This window comes from Echeneis naucrates, chromosome 7 (assembly GCF_900963305.1).
Source record: "Echeneis naucrates chromosome 7, fEcheNa1.1, whole genome shotgun sequence".
Classification (NCBI taxonomy): Eukaryota; Metazoa; Chordata; class Actinopteri; order Carangiformes; family Echeneidae; genus Echeneis; species Echeneis naucrates.
In genome coordinates, this window is record NC_042517.1 from 19,702,520 (window position 1) to 19,717,613 (window position 15,094).

At 39.9% G+C, this 15,094-nt stretch overlaps 1 protein-coding gene across 2 annotated transcripts; it reads left to right on the forward strand.

Moving 5' to 3' along the window:
- Nucleotides 1–774: 774 nt before the first annotated feature.
- On the forward strand, nt 775–9,328 carry c7h5orf22 (chromosome 7 C5orf22 homolog). Of its 2 annotated transcripts, none has more exons than XM_029506521.1 (10): nt 775–1,004; nt 1,657–1,826; nt 3,109–3,258; nt 3,402–3,535; nt 4,222–4,523; nt 4,836–4,898; nt 5,454–5,575; nt 8,346–8,412; nt 8,547–8,686; nt 8,809–9,328. In XM_029506521.1, exons 2-10 carry the CDS (start codon nt 1,741–1,743, stop codon nt 8,963–8,965), a joined length of 1,221 nt encoding a protein of 406 aa, XP_029362381.1. In that variant the 5' UTR covers nt 775–1,004; nt 1,657–1,740; the 3' UTR covers nt 8,966–9,328. The 2 variants fall into 2 exon arrangements, with proteins under 2 accessions (XP_029362381.1, XP_029362380.1); XM_029506520.1 differs by having other exon boundaries at nt 1,681–1,826.
- The last annotated feature ends 5,766 nt before the right edge of the window (nt 9,329–15,094 follow it).

Genomic DNA, 15,094 nt, shown 5'->3' on the forward strand with positions numbered 1-15,094 from the left:
TCAGCAAGAATGTGATCAGCTGCAGTGTTCGTTGGTCAGTATTTCACACATTGGGATTGGAGGGGCCTCCTGACCAAGTCCGACTCTTTAGGCCAGACAGAACTTTGGATTCAACATTATTTGTAGCATCTAGGCATAAAGTCAGTCAGGTGTTCTTTCTCAGGCGTTTCACAACTATGCTTACTCCAGTTTCAGTGTAGATTGAATGGGTGAATTTGAAAGTATTGTATGTACCCAGGCATCTTGTGGAATTTAAAGTCACTTTCCATTATCTTTTTATGTGATCAGTTCAGTTCAGCAAAAGCTGTTATTCTGAGCTTACTCCTTTATGTAGAGCTCTTGCAATTCTTGCTCTTTTTGTATTTTCTACTGGTTTGAAAATGTTGTCTTATTTGTTTGTGCCAATTTTCCTCTTGGTAGCAACAGGTATCTTAACTGGGCTTATCACAACTGGCTCCCACTTCATTGGCGGACGGACAGGGTACGACAGTGATTTTGTTTTGGGGAAACTGTTGTACAACACATTTATCCACAGTTGCCTCCTTTTTTGTTTTTTCTCTCATGAAGAACCACTGGGTACTTTGTCCATTCTTCCCTGTATTACGTGTTGACATGATCACATTATTTTCCTTTCTACAATGACAACTTATGTTGTTTGTCTGTCTAACTCCACACAAACATAGTTTGTCCTCCACATTATCGTGCTGCACAGCTGGGTCGTTAAGGTGACCGTTGTTTCTACCCGGACATAAATAAAGGTCAGCCTCACTTCCGGCACCGATCAGATTTGTCTCGCTATAAACTTAAAGTATGTCGGAGCCGCTCAGCATTGTATTACTGGAGATGGAGACGCGAAAACGCGACACGAACTAGCGGAAGTCGAGTCCGACATTAGCGTTTTTCTCCCGGGCGGAGCTCCGTCAGTTCCGGCGGCAGAAATGAGCGTCCCGACGAAGAGGCTGTACGAGGAGCTGCCGGTCCGGATAGTGGAGGATCACCATGACGTAAGGCCGCTGTCTGCAGAAATATCAGTCAGCCTGTCAGAATAGTCTACTAAAATGTAATAGGCACTTTGGGGGACGTTCATGTAATTGCTGTTAATAGAGCCGGGTTGCCTATAATGACAAAAATACTAATAATATTAATTATTAATAATACTAATAAAAATATGTTTTTACCCTTCCAGATAGACAGACTAAATTAAGGTTAAACAAAGCTGTTCTTTTGACAAAGTTGTATAGTTAAATTGGGACGCCAAGTGGATGTTTTTTCCTGATGGTGAAAAAGGCTCCTGGTTCCTCCCGACGCTCTCTGGAAAATGTGTTTATATACTTTTTTGTACTTCATACTTAAACAAAAGCCTTATACCGCACTGAAGCTGTACTGATGTCCCTTGACTGTCAGTTGTGATGAAAAAAAAAAAAGCAACAGCAGTACAATACTTTATATCTTAAACAGGTTAATTTTATGCATATCTGAAGGAAAATAAGGGCTGTAGAAAACAGATTCTATAAATTCACTTGAGCATACAAAGCTGAAGGTTCTTGATCTGTTCCTTTATGTTTGTTGATTTTTCATTTGTATGTTTGACCATTGAAATGCTTGTGCACTGTTTTAGTTTCTTGAAGAAATTACAGGTGTAATAACTTTGTTTAGCTTGTCTAACTGTATCGCAACCAGGTGGTGTGCCACATCTACCGTGCCATTGCATCACGACACCTCCCTGCAAAGAACATTAAGATGGTTCATCTGGACTCTCATCCTGATCTACTTATCCCTGTTAATATGTCTGCAGACACTGTCTTTGATAAGGAGAAACTTTTCAGGTAAGTCCTCCCCCTCTTTGTCTTTGTTTTGGGAAGTTAGTCAGTTTAGACAGCAGTGGGCTAAACCCGAGTCGCTGCCCCAATGCTCCTATGTGTGCAGGATGGATTGATCATTGTGACACTGATGTAAACATAAAAATATGGTGATTTCAGAAGTGCTTTCTGTGATTCTTCGGAGCTTCTAGGACTATGATATTGGCTGGAATTGCATCAATTTGAATAATTACTTCCACCAGCTGTGTTGTGCTGTCTCCTGTCTCTGTTGACAAATGGTTCACATCCAAGGAAACACAAACTAACTTCCATTCATTTCTAGAACCCTGGCCTGCACCTGTTCCCTTCACAAAGTGCAAGATGTTTTATACGTATCTCTCACACAGATGCACCATACAACTGGATAAGCCATAATACAGTAATGGAAGACCTGATTAAAAAAAAAAAAATAAATAATAATAATAATAATAATAATAATAATAATTAAAGGAGTAGAACATAACCAGTTTCCCACCTTATTGTAAAATTTATTTTTCTTGTCTTTTGGCATTGCTCAGCTCACCGCTGTTTTTCTTTTTGAGACCTGACGTTTTACTTTCTCATGGATTTGTTTAGATTTTTCAGCGTAATGATGACTTGCTTCACTGATACTGACAGCTCTTTGTACTTCATATTGAGAGTTGACCTCACCAGATTCCAAACACAAAAACAACATTTGCAAAGGAATTCTAGACTCTTATATGCTCCTTGTAGATGAAAAAAATAGCACATGCCTGGCTGTGGAATAGCTGAGCATCCAATTGTCCAATTACTTTTGGTCCCATAAAAAGTTGGAGGCCACATATAAAATGGGTTTTAATTGCTACACCGTTCACCTGATATTGATGTGAAGCGCCTCAAATTAAAGCTGAAAGTCAGCACTTAAAGCAAATCTTGATTGTTTCATTTTAAATCTGTTATCATGGTGCACAGAGCTGAAATGCTGAAAACTGTGTCATTGTCCAAATATCTAGGCACTTGACTGTATCCTAGTTAACAACAGTTTCCTGGAGGCACTTTACAAATAAAGAAGAAGAAGAAGGTCTAGAGCAGCTCAATGAAACCATTTACAGAGACGGAGGGGAAGGGAGGGTCATTTTTTTTTTTTTTTTAAGCAACTCTCAGGGCTGTGAGCTGACTACATCTTTAGATCCTAACTCTGGAATGCATAGCAGATAAACAGATGGCATGGAGTTGGAAAAGTCAAATCACTATATGTTGTATATGTATATGTATTTCCTTTCTGCAGTGAGCTGAGTATAGAAAACTGGATAATGCCCATGGTGTATGCTGGCCACATGTCCTCTGTGGCATGGCTGCATCCATACTGGTCCCAGCAGATCAGAGAGGGAGAGCACAGAATGGTTGTGGGCAGAGACTCCTCCACCACCACCATCAGGTAGAGTAAACTACAAGAGAAACATTCAGAATTTAGGCATTTAATGTTGATGATGAAATATGAAGCCCAATTGTCATAATTGTGCTTAATACTGCACTTCTCTTTTTTCTGTTTCTTTTCTTTTCTTTCCTTTTCTTTGGCAGGGTGACTAGTACAGACAACTATTTCCTCAGCGATGGTCTTTATGTGTGTGAGGAGCAGCTGGAGAACTCCAAACCTCTCCGACTCAATGTTGTCAAAGTGAATCCTGTCAAACCCACATATACATCATCTCCTGGTATTTTTATATTTCTCCAACATATATAATTTCAATTGAATTTGGTTTCACATATTTTTTTTCCCCAGTGTTCAGTGAGATAGTGTTGGCTACTTTGTCTGCAACCTTAACACTTTGTTTCAATGTGTTAGTGTATCCACCAGGGAAGAAATTAAATATATAAAAATATAACAAGTGGGGCTGTCAAACAATCCAGATTTTTAATCTGATTAATCGCAGGGTAGCTATGCATTAATCATGACTATTCATGACCATTGCTAAATATGATCAATTAATATGATTATTGTTGGAATAGAAAGAGGGTGTGTGTGTGTGTCTGTACACGTGTGTGTACACGTGTGTGTACACATACAGATAATGTCTACTTCAGAAATATAGCTTCCTTAAATGAAGTATAAAATATTTTAGTCCTCCATGCAAGCTGCTAAGTACTTCTGGCTTGTCTAATAAGGCATTGTTTTTTGTTGTTCACAAAAAAGCAGGAATCTACTTTCTAACAGCCAGCATTGTATTTGCAGTCAGTCATCTTCTATACATCAAAAACATCAGGAAGGGTGACGCCTAACTATATTAACTCCTCCAATTAGTCTTTCTACTTTTGATTATGATCCACTTCTTCCTTTTTGCGTTTTCATTTGGTTCACATTTTTCCTTCCTCCTTCTTCTGTATCTTTCTTTCATTTCAGAGAAGAAGACAGAGGACATACAGCATTGGTTTTCCAAGAGGCGTCGAACAGAGACTAACCCAGATGGAAAAGCCAACTGCTCTCAGGCCCTCTCAACAACCACTGACTCACTTCAGCCAGGAGAAGGCAGGGACGGCAATAAAGAACAGTGGCGCCATGATGTTGATGCTGAAGAGGAAGGTTCAACCAATTATATTGTTAAGACAATATCTGAATTTCTAATTGCAACAGAGTCCTACATCCTGGACATTGACTTGGATTTCTTCTCTTGTAAGAACCCCTTCAAGGAATTATACACACAGGTACAGCCCTATGCATTGTGTTGCACACTATACATCTGAGTTTTTACTTCTGTAACAGTTTCTTGTGCAGATTTGCTTTAATGCTTGTAAATAATGGATGGACTGAAATGTCTCAAAATGCTGCCACTTCACTGATTTGTAATTATTGTTAAATATGTTGTTAAAGTCTATTTCTCTTTTCATTTGATTTCATCCATATTCTGCCTAAACTCATATTTTTTTACTCAGCACTCCACAGACAAATTGCATCCCGAACTTGAACAACTTAATGCAACTGAAGCAGACATATAATAGTTTATTTTCTTTGTGTAGGAAGAGTATGCTATCTTGAAGGAGCTCTACGCCTTCAGAGGAGCCGGTCCTGATGCTGATAAGGTCAGACTTTTTCCAAAACAAGATGATTTGTTGTTGAACATATGAAAAAAATAAGGATGTAACTTTACAGACCATCTACATAGATATATACAGTATAGTGTGTGTGTATGAACAGTGTCTAGGTAGGACATATCAAAGCAATGTCTCACAGACCTTCACAACAGCAGTTGAAGACATGCAGCCTTATCCTTCTGGAATTCTTATCCAAACTGAATTTGAAGGGTTGAACATGGTCAACACCTATACTTTGGCAGCCAAACAGTGATTGAGTGTTCATGGTCCAATTATCTGCAAAAAACTGAAACTGTATCCAAATGGGAGACTTTGAAAGTTCAAAAGAAAGGGGCAAACTCAATCATGAGACCAATGGTTGAACTGTCAACTGTGGCACACAATCCTGGACACTGCACACTCACTCACAAACTATAGAAGCACAAACTTTGTTTTGTAGTTGGATTGCTCTATTTTTAGAGGCATATAATGATAATAGAGATGAGTTGGTGGATGTTTGTTCAGCTTTTACAACGAATATTAAATGTGTTTGTGCATGTCTAGGAGGAACTTGATGAATGTGTTGATCGTCGTATACATCAGTTAGAGGATCTGGAGGCAGCATTTGCTGATCTTCTCGAGGACGATAGTGAAGACACAGTTGCACGCTGGGCCAACAATCCTGGGTAAAGCTCCTAGGTTAATTTTATTTTGACAGTATAACAGACAGATGGTGAAAAATTAAAAGGAAAACCTGAATAATTAAGGGAGAAACAGGATGACAAAACAGTCAGACATAATGGACAATGAATGGCTTAATGTGTATAAAACTGACATATGGTCTGGTCTTTACAGCCATCAGATCTTAGTCCAGTACAAGACTTAAGGGAGCTTTTGGACTGAATTGAGAGGCATCACTCCTCACTGACACTCATCTGAAGATAAAGACTTCACCTTGGTTTTTCCATTAGTCTGCCATAACCATGTTGAAAACTGATGCATTATTGAGTTTCTCATTTTCCACATGAAATCATGTCAATTCTGCAATAAACATTCCATAACATTATACTAACTCTTAATTTCACAAACTGGGCAGCATGGCCATTACATAAAACAGGCAGAATGCACACAGAATGAAAGAGTTTGAGCAAACTTGGCAACAGTTTACAGTATTTAAACATAAGCAACTAAAAAGGACTTAAGCTAACCACAATATGAGTCATCAGTGGGGTAGGCGTCGTCTTGTATGGTGCAGAGTTGAAAGAAAAGACCAAACAAAACCAATTGGGTGGCTCAGGGGGGACACTAAGGATCTGAGGGAAGAACATGATTACTGGCACACTGGGCCGGGGGTTAGCAGCTTGCCAATCAGGCACACCCCCCTCTGTTATCTGCAACAATGCACATAGGTAGTCAGGTGTCCGGCTCGGACTGATAAACTGGGACCCACAGAGCAGACCAGAGACAGCGAGTAGCAGAAAGTGGTTTATTAATCAGTCCAGGTTTGGTACATAGGCAGGCAGTCAGAATAAGCAGCAGTACAAAAACACCAGACAGGATCAGAAGTCCAAAAGGCAGGTGATGGTCCAAAGCAGGGAATAAAAAAAAAAACACAGGCAGAGGCACGAGAGGGGCCAAAAAAAAAAAAAAAAAAAGGTCAAACACTGGATTTCAAACATGAGGAAAGAATGCCAGAAAGCTACTCACAAGTGATGCAAGCAATCTGACAAGGACGTGGGGGAAGACACTGGGTATATACACACACACACACACACAAGGGAAACGAGACAAAGGTAAATGACATTAGGGCGGGGACAGTAATCAGGGGAGGATGATGTAGGTAGCAGTGTGCATCTGCCTGTGTAGAGCAGCTATGTTAAGTGTCCTCAGTCCTCAGTCCTCAGTCCAAAAGTGTATCAGGTGAGTTTCCTCATTGGCAGGGATACCACACGAGTAGGCACATGGTGTCCAGGCTTGCTTGTGTTTAAAGTGTTAATAAACCCACAAAAGAAAGATACAAACCTTTGTCATTTGAAGCAGTCCATAGAGAGAAAAAAGTTGTGAAAATGCCAAACTTAAAGCCTCTGGAGAGCTTCATCTTAAAAAGTCAGGTTGATTTGGAGACATTTCCTGCAGTTCCATAGACTGAGAATTTAATAAAATCTGTGACATTCATTAGAAGAGAGAGTGAGAGTGGCTTTGACATTGTTTGATTGGTGATGAATTGAAAACGAATGAAAACATCAGAGACAGAATAGTTTTGGGGGTAAGAGATTAAGAGCTATCAGAGAGATTGCAGCTCATAAAAGATCTCAGATGTAGCCACACAAATTGTCAGACAAGCAGAAGATGTGGAGCTGATCAGTCAGCAGGGGGAACCCTTGCACAACAGCCAGATGATAAACCAGCAACAGTAAAGGCAGTCTCGGAGAGTGACACAAAAAACACGAAATATGAGCAGACTGAGAACAAAGCTGGGGAAATAAAACATGGAAGATGTAAAAACTAAAGAAAAACACAACACAAAGAGAAGCACAAGACTGCAGGACCTGAAGTGAACATATATATCACTCATTATCTTTGTTGCAGTAAAAGCTGAAATAAATGAACAAGCATAATTTTCTCTTGGATTGGTACAGGAAAATGTGCTGTGAATTATTAGTTATGTCAACTGTCAGCTCACTTGAAATTTGATTGAGGGGCTGATGGAATCAAATCATGTCATAGCACTGAAGAACATGAAGATGAACAGGCATTCTACTTCAAGCATCCCAGGTGGAAGCTTAACGTGTCCAGTGGAGGCTTTCAGTGGAGAGAAATACAATGAAACAAAGGCGTGTATAAAGTGAAAAGCTCAATCGTAGACAACCTGATGTGACCCGGATGTGCAGAAGAACATTTTTACCAGGTGTCAAAGCAGGATAGAACAAATACTTAGAAGGATTTTGTTCCGTTCTGTGAGACAATAACTCAGGAGAAATCACTTCCTGTTCTGTAAAAAAGAAACTACTAGTGTTACATATAAAATGTAAATTAGATAAATAAATAGTAAATTAGAAAAGGGGACATTGATTTCAGGCTCCAGTTCTTTGAAAATAGCTTAATTGGATTATCATGACAAGGGGGAATGATATCTAGCTCAAAATAGTTGCAACATATCGACCATCAGGATTCTAGAGAGGTAATTTAGGCAAAGTGTGTACTCACAGTACTCAGGCAATCCTGAGAGCAGGTAGAACCCTAACCCTTATCCTGTCACCTCTCTGGCTGGATTGTGTGTATAGTGGGAAGGTTATGTTTGGACCTTACCTCTGATGTAAGACATGCATTAGCTTTATCTACAGGGTGCAATAAACAATTACAGTGGTTTTAACAGCTCTGAATTTAGTAAACTGGTGGTGGCTTTGGACATACATGTGTTACAGTACCTCACTTTTTTTCTGCCCTTGTTTTCAGTATGGCCTCATTAACAGGACTCGTTTTCAGTTTGAAGTCAAGAAACCCAAGCCCTGACTATGAGATGGTAAGAGGAATGTTAATGCACTACTGTGACATTTGCAACATCTTAATGTGAATTTATCAACATGCCAGTAGTGTGATTCTAGACATGGCAGTGTCCTCCTCCTGTCCTTCAACTCTTCCTTCTGCTTCTCACAGGTCCATCAGGCAGGCTTAACCTGTGACTCTTCTGAGCTGCCCCACCACATCAGCACTGATGAGGAGATTGACAGACTCATTTTAGCTGTCCAACTGTTTCTGACACCTCTGCCCAAACCTACACTGGTTACTATGTCAAGGTAAGTGAGATGGCCCCATGTTTTAAAGATCCACAGCAGTATAACCTGGGCCTTATTTACTTTGGCATGAAAAGTGTAGTAGTACAGAAATAAAAGTGATGTGTAAATGTGTGTGCTTACAGGTCCAGTCTGGATGAATACTGCCCCGTAGAACAGGTGGACTCAGTCCAGAACAAAATATTGGTTGTACTGGAGGCACTGTACGGACCACTGGACATACACAAAGACTATGAAAATAACAGCACTGAGACTGTGGACTGCCAGCCACAGTCCTCTTGAGAAATCAGTACTGTTGGTCTGAATGTGTCAGTTAACTGTAATAAAGACATCAGATGCTTTCAGTAAATGCATTTCGTCCGTCCAACAGGTCACACCTCTTGGCATATGAACTTTCTAAGAGACACAAACACTGCATTTGTACACAGAAGAGATCAGATTACTTCAAAAAGCAGGTAAAAGGATAAGATTTAATTTTTCCTGATAATCAACCAGTCTCATGGACAGACTAAAACCAAGCCAATTCAACAATGTATCAAAGATATTCAGATATTCAATACAGTAGTTTTGGTTCTCCTTGAATTATTTGTAAGGACACCCTTGAAAATGAGATGGACCATCTTAAGGGGCTCTGCTTGTAAATTAAATAAAGAAAAAATAGAATTATTGTCTTTTTCATTTCTAACAGCTCTATGTCTCTAGCAGTTTATTTTTAATGCACACTCACAGTAACTGCCTCAGGCTTTCAGAATCAGAAATACTTCATTAATCCCCAGGGAAAATTCTTTTTTCTATTGAACTGTTTTTCTATGAAGCCTAACAGGGAAGTGCCAAATTTAATGACTAAATTATTCCCGTCCCATGCATTCAGTATAATAACCCATCAAAACAACCAACAGTCCTAATAAATCAGCTCTCCACCAGTTCTGACAGCTTGAGTGACTTGCATCTGGTCCCAGAACCAGGCTATGATTCAGAGACAAGAACACATACGAAGGCCTCACAAGGTCATTGCTAGCCAAGGCTTTGGACCCTGACACGGTCCCAGGGTTTGGGAATCTTTAGGATAAAGGACCACATATAAGACCCTCCGACTAAATGGACTAAACGGCTGCGCGCCACTTGAAAATCAGAACCTATAGAAGGATTTGGTGTGAGGAGGGCTTGTATGATAACTTTTGTATAGTGCTTTGCTGGAATCAAAACATAGAAAGCTTTCTGTGCTGTGCCATTCACTGAGAGGTTCACTAATGTAGTCCTAGAAATCCATATTCTCACTCGACAAATAAACTATCACTATTGTACACTAACCAAGGGCCCTTAAGGGCACAACTCCTAGATATGTTGTCACCCAGGGGTGAAAGTGACTTCTGTGGGCCCCAGATTGCTCGGAGAGGTCAGAAATGTACAGCCAATTAAAAGACAATTCAGGTTGGTTTCTAGAGGCTTCAGTTGTTCCAAATGGACCCAAGATAACCAATGTATACATCCTACTTGATTTGTTTAGTAGGGGATCCAGAGGCCCACAGTGGCCCTTAGGAAGAAATCCAGGGTTTGCCAGAAGGTTTTACTTGGTAAAACTTGGTCTCTGTAAGTCTTTAGTTTTTACCTTTGCTAAGAGCGCAACTTTTAAATTTTGTTATAGAGGCTTTGATCAGTTATGCACTTCCGCACTTTATAGTCACATAAGCTGCCGAAATTGTATTATGGAGTTTTGTTTAACTTTTTTTTTTTTTTTTTTTTTTTTTTTGTGACTGGTGTAACGGCCTCTGCTAATCTTAGGCTAATAGTAACTATTTTCTGAGTTGCTTCAAAATAAAGCAACTAAATATGCACGTAATGCTTCCATTCCGGCCCCCCAATTATTACTATTTCAGGCATAACAATTACATTCCAACACATTTAAGTGCAATTTAATTTCAAAATTAAAAACTGCTTATTATACTGCTACTTATTTGATATTATAGTTATTTACCTGCTAACATAAATTATATATTTCAAATCCACATTTACTTGAATTCAAAATTACTTAAATTCAATGTATCCATAAATTTGAGGTTTTTCACTACCAATGCTCATCATGTTGTGCATTTTACACAGATTCCTCAACTACCACTGTTGACCTTTGCTCTATGTCACATCACTTCCGCCCACCAGGCACGCAATTAATACTGCAGCTGATGATTGATAAAAGTTATGGAACCAGAGCTTTTAATTGTATTATTTTTCTTTATTTACATCATGTTAGAGAAATAGGAGAGGAACCTGCGGTGGCTGGATTATTTTTGGCTGAGAGGCAACCATGGCGAGGTAAACCTGTTATTTTGAACCACAGTAATGTTATTGTTAGCTAGTTAGGAGTTAGATGTAATTAGCATAACCTACAATACTTTTAGTTAATTACAGTCAAGCCGTCATCATTTGAGTCAGGGCAGTCAGGACAATGAGATGGGCAGTGGAAACATACACCACAAACACATTGACAGATAGACAACACCAGGGTCTGTGTGGTATATAATCAGCCCAGCAGCACCATCAACAACTTATACACAGTAAATAACTGTAAACAACATTTTTTGGCCCTATTGTATCCCTTGGTGTTATCAATATCCTCCCACTGTTTCGACTGTCTTTTCAGGGACTAAGTTATCGCAAAATGAAAAAAAAAAAAAATTTGAGCCCCTCACTCAGGATTGATGTGCATAAATGATAACTGGTACACAATCATTTTCATTTGAAATTTCAATTTCAGACTGATTTCACTGATTTTAACACTTTAACACCTCCTACAATTTTCATCCAAATTACTTCATACTCTCTCAGTATCTTCTCAAGGCCATGAAGATGTAAAACGATCAAAATCTTTTTCTTTTCCTGCTTGCCTTGGCAGCGGATTTTGAGGCCACTCCAGGTTTTGCCATAAAAAGGAAGTCCTCACAAACCCACTACACATTGTTCAGTCCGGTGTAAATTGATCACAAATGATGAAAGTCACACCCTGAACACATCCATGTATTAATATTGAGTCAGACATAGAGCGCCACCTACTAGACACACGCACATCGCATAAATAAAAGTCCTCCTCCTAAAACTCCTCCTGCAGTTTACAGCCAAATGACTTCACATGCACACAGGCTAATTACAAGACTTTGAAGAGAAAATGTTTTTAAAATATTTTTTCATTCATTATATCTGTTTGGGGCAGCATGGCACAATAGTAGTTAGCACAGTTGCCCCACTGTAAGAAGGTTGCAGGTTCAGTTCCCGGCCTGGGGCCTTTCTGTGTGGAGCTTGCATGCTCTCCCTGGGCCAGCATGGGTTTCCTCCCACCGTCCAAAGAAATCATGTTTAGGTGAACTGGAGACGCTAAATTGTTCTTGAGTGTGAGTGTTTGTTCATCTCTCTCTGTATTGGCATTTCATGCTGGTGGATCGTGCCCAGCTTGCAAGTAGAGCTTCGAAATGCAAACAGAAGCAAGAGAGAAGTCTGATGAAAACTCTGAGTAAGGTCCATATACTGGAAAAAGCTGATTTTTTCCAGTTTGTGAAAGACTGAGAAAAAGGCTTTCAAAAGACCTTTTCCAGAATAACGAACATCAGTGGAGTGAATGGCCCCAAAATTCGTCATCCCTCCTCACTCAATAACTGTTCTTGCCGCAGCTTCTTCCTCCAGTAATTGCTCAAACCCCATCTTCTTACCTGCCATCCTTTGGGATGCACCTCCTTTACGAGTTCATAGAAATATGGGAGCAGCAGCCATTGTAGGAACAAGCAGGGAGAGAGAGGAGAGGAACTGGGAGAATCAGGGATTTTGGAGAAGCATGGTTATTGTCAGCACATGCAGAGAGAGAGCGAGAGCGAGAGAGATGGAGAGAACTTTGACTAACTATAAACTCTGTCATACAGAAAAGTTTTAAGCCTGGTCTTGGAAATTGCTAATGAGTCCACCCCCAGACTGATACTGGAAGTTGGCTCCACAGAAGGAGCCTGATAACCAAAAGATCTGCCTCCAGTTCTACTCTTGGAGACTCTAGGAACCACATGTAAGCCTCTCCTAGAGAGCAGAGTTGTCTACTAGGACAGTAAGGAACTATGAACTCTGAGATATGATGGAGCTTGGCCATTAAGAGCTTTATATGTTAACAGAAGAATTTTAAATTCTACTCTGTATTTTATACAGCCAATGAAGAGAAGCTAACACAGGAGAGATTAAAGAAATCAAAGAACCAACAACGCCCCCTGGGGAATTTCACCCCAGGAAGTAGGACCAAATGAATCACAACCAAGGACGCAGGTTCGGCAACTGAGGAGGCAGAGACTGTAGATAGAGAAAGAACATTTTTATTTAAAATATCAAATGAGGTTATAATTACACTATAACTGGGGCTGAAATAACAAAGAAAGAAAAGGAGTTAAACACAAGCATAAGTAAAAGTTATTTATTAAACTCAATTTAAAAAGATACTTAATCAAAACAAACTATAATTAACAAAATAACTAAAACCACAGTGTGGCCAGAGCCTCGAGGGGAGGAAGACTACGTAGAAAAATACCCCTACTCCTCACCTGGAAAGAAACACCACACAGCAAACAAACAGCATGCACTACGGTGACCAGGTGACTACTTGCATGCAATAGGAGTGAGGTTTCCACCACAGTGCCTAGCCTCCCACTTGGACCCTCGAACCACACTGTCAAACAAAAGAAACCTAGAAGCAAAGCAAACAAATGTTAACAAAACCACAACTGAAACTTAATATACAAAATAAGTAAAATTCACTCAGACCATGGACCAGGAAATAATAACAAAATGTCAACTGAACACAAAACTCAACCAAAAACACCAGTCCACAGAGTAAACAGAAAGAAAAACAAATAGCAGCAGGATGCCTAAAACACATAAAGGAGACCAGTTAGTTTTAAAACTTGTAAGACAAACTTCTGGGAGAGCCCAGGGAGCAACTTACCACTAGGGGAGCAGGAACCAGCAAGAGGCTGAATCATCCATTTTGTGGCCTTTTATACTTGGCTCTACTTAAAGGGGAGGAGCTATGAGAGGGGGGAGGAACCCAGGAAATGTGCTGTTGAGGGCTGCGTTCAATGCACATACCCATTTCTCACTACACATGGACTAGTTTTTCTGCATCATTCTGAGAGAAGATGTTTCTGATTTTCCTAATGTTTCTCAGGTGGAAGAAAGCTGCCCTACTGACTTGTTTTATGTGAGGGACAAAGGACGTGTCCCGGTCAAAAGTTACTCCAAGGTTTCTAACAGTGGACCCGGAAGCCAATATAATGCCATTCAACTGATGATGATCAGATAAGGTTTCTCTGAGGTGCTTAGGGCCAAGTACAATAACTTTAGTTTTGTCTGAATTTAGAAGTAAAACATTACACATCATCCAGAGTTTTATGTCTTCAAAACATTTCTGCAGTTCGACTTTCTGACTAACTTCATTTGGCTTCATTGATAAATATAGCTGAGTGTCGTCTGCATAGCAGTGAAAGTTGATGCTGAGTTTCTGATAATGTTGCCTAATAGAAGCAGACAAAGAGTGAAGATGATTGGTCCAAGTACCGAGCCCTGTGGGAGTCCGTCATTGGCTATAGTTTGTGAGGAGGAGTTATTGTTAACATGAACAAACTGATGTCTATCTAATAAATAGGATTTGAACCATCTTAGTGCAATTCCTTTCATATCAATTTCATGTTCCAGTCTCTGTAATAAAATATTATGATCAATGGTGTCAAACGCAGCACTGAGATCTAAGAGGAGAAGTGTGGAGGTTGATCCATTTTCTGAATCCATTAGAATATCTTTGGAGACTTTAACCAGCACTGTTTCTGTGTTGTGATGGGCTCTAACTCCTGACTAAAACTTTTGGTTTAGCTTTCATTGCAGTGTTTGCTTGGATAATTTCTGGCTTTGATGCAGACCTGGTGTCCAATATATAATGGCACTTTCATCCAGGAGCTTCTCTTTTTTTCCCTACCCCACTTCACATTAAAGACATTAAAGAGCATTGATTCAGTTCCTCTGTGGATAATGGTCTGCTGGCACAATATCTGCCATTCAAATTCTTCTGACTTTCCAGGACAGTGATTCTTTCTTTAGGGTAAGAATTTTTTCCTCTCCAAATGTTTACCAATCCAGGCATTCACTCCACTGTACCATTGATCTGTATGTATGGTGGTAAGTAGATCACAAACCCCCGGTGCCTTTGACACCACTGGTCCACTTGGGTGTTGTGGAAATTAATTCAGTTGTCTGTCCTGAAGTGTTAAGGCATCCCTTAACAGACAGCAGACAAACTCGAGCATATTGACCACACTGCCATTGGCTTTCTTACCTGGCTTTATCAAAACGTACCCTGACATGGAGTACCAAGAGGTGCTTCTCACTCTTTTTCAC

Coding starts and splice junctions, on each gene's coding strand:
- c7h5orf22 (XM_029506520.1), top strand. CDS start 939: ATGAGCGTCCCGACGAAGAGGCTGTACGAGGAGCTGCCGGTCCGGATA. Junction 3,259..3,401: donor TCCTCCACCACCACCATCAG/GTAGAGTAAACT, acceptor TTTCTTTGGCAG/GGTGACTAGTACAGACAACT. Junction 8,687..8,808: donor ACACTGGTTACTATGTCAAG/GTAAGTGAGATG, acceptor GTGTGCTTACAG/GTCCAGTCTGGATGAATACT.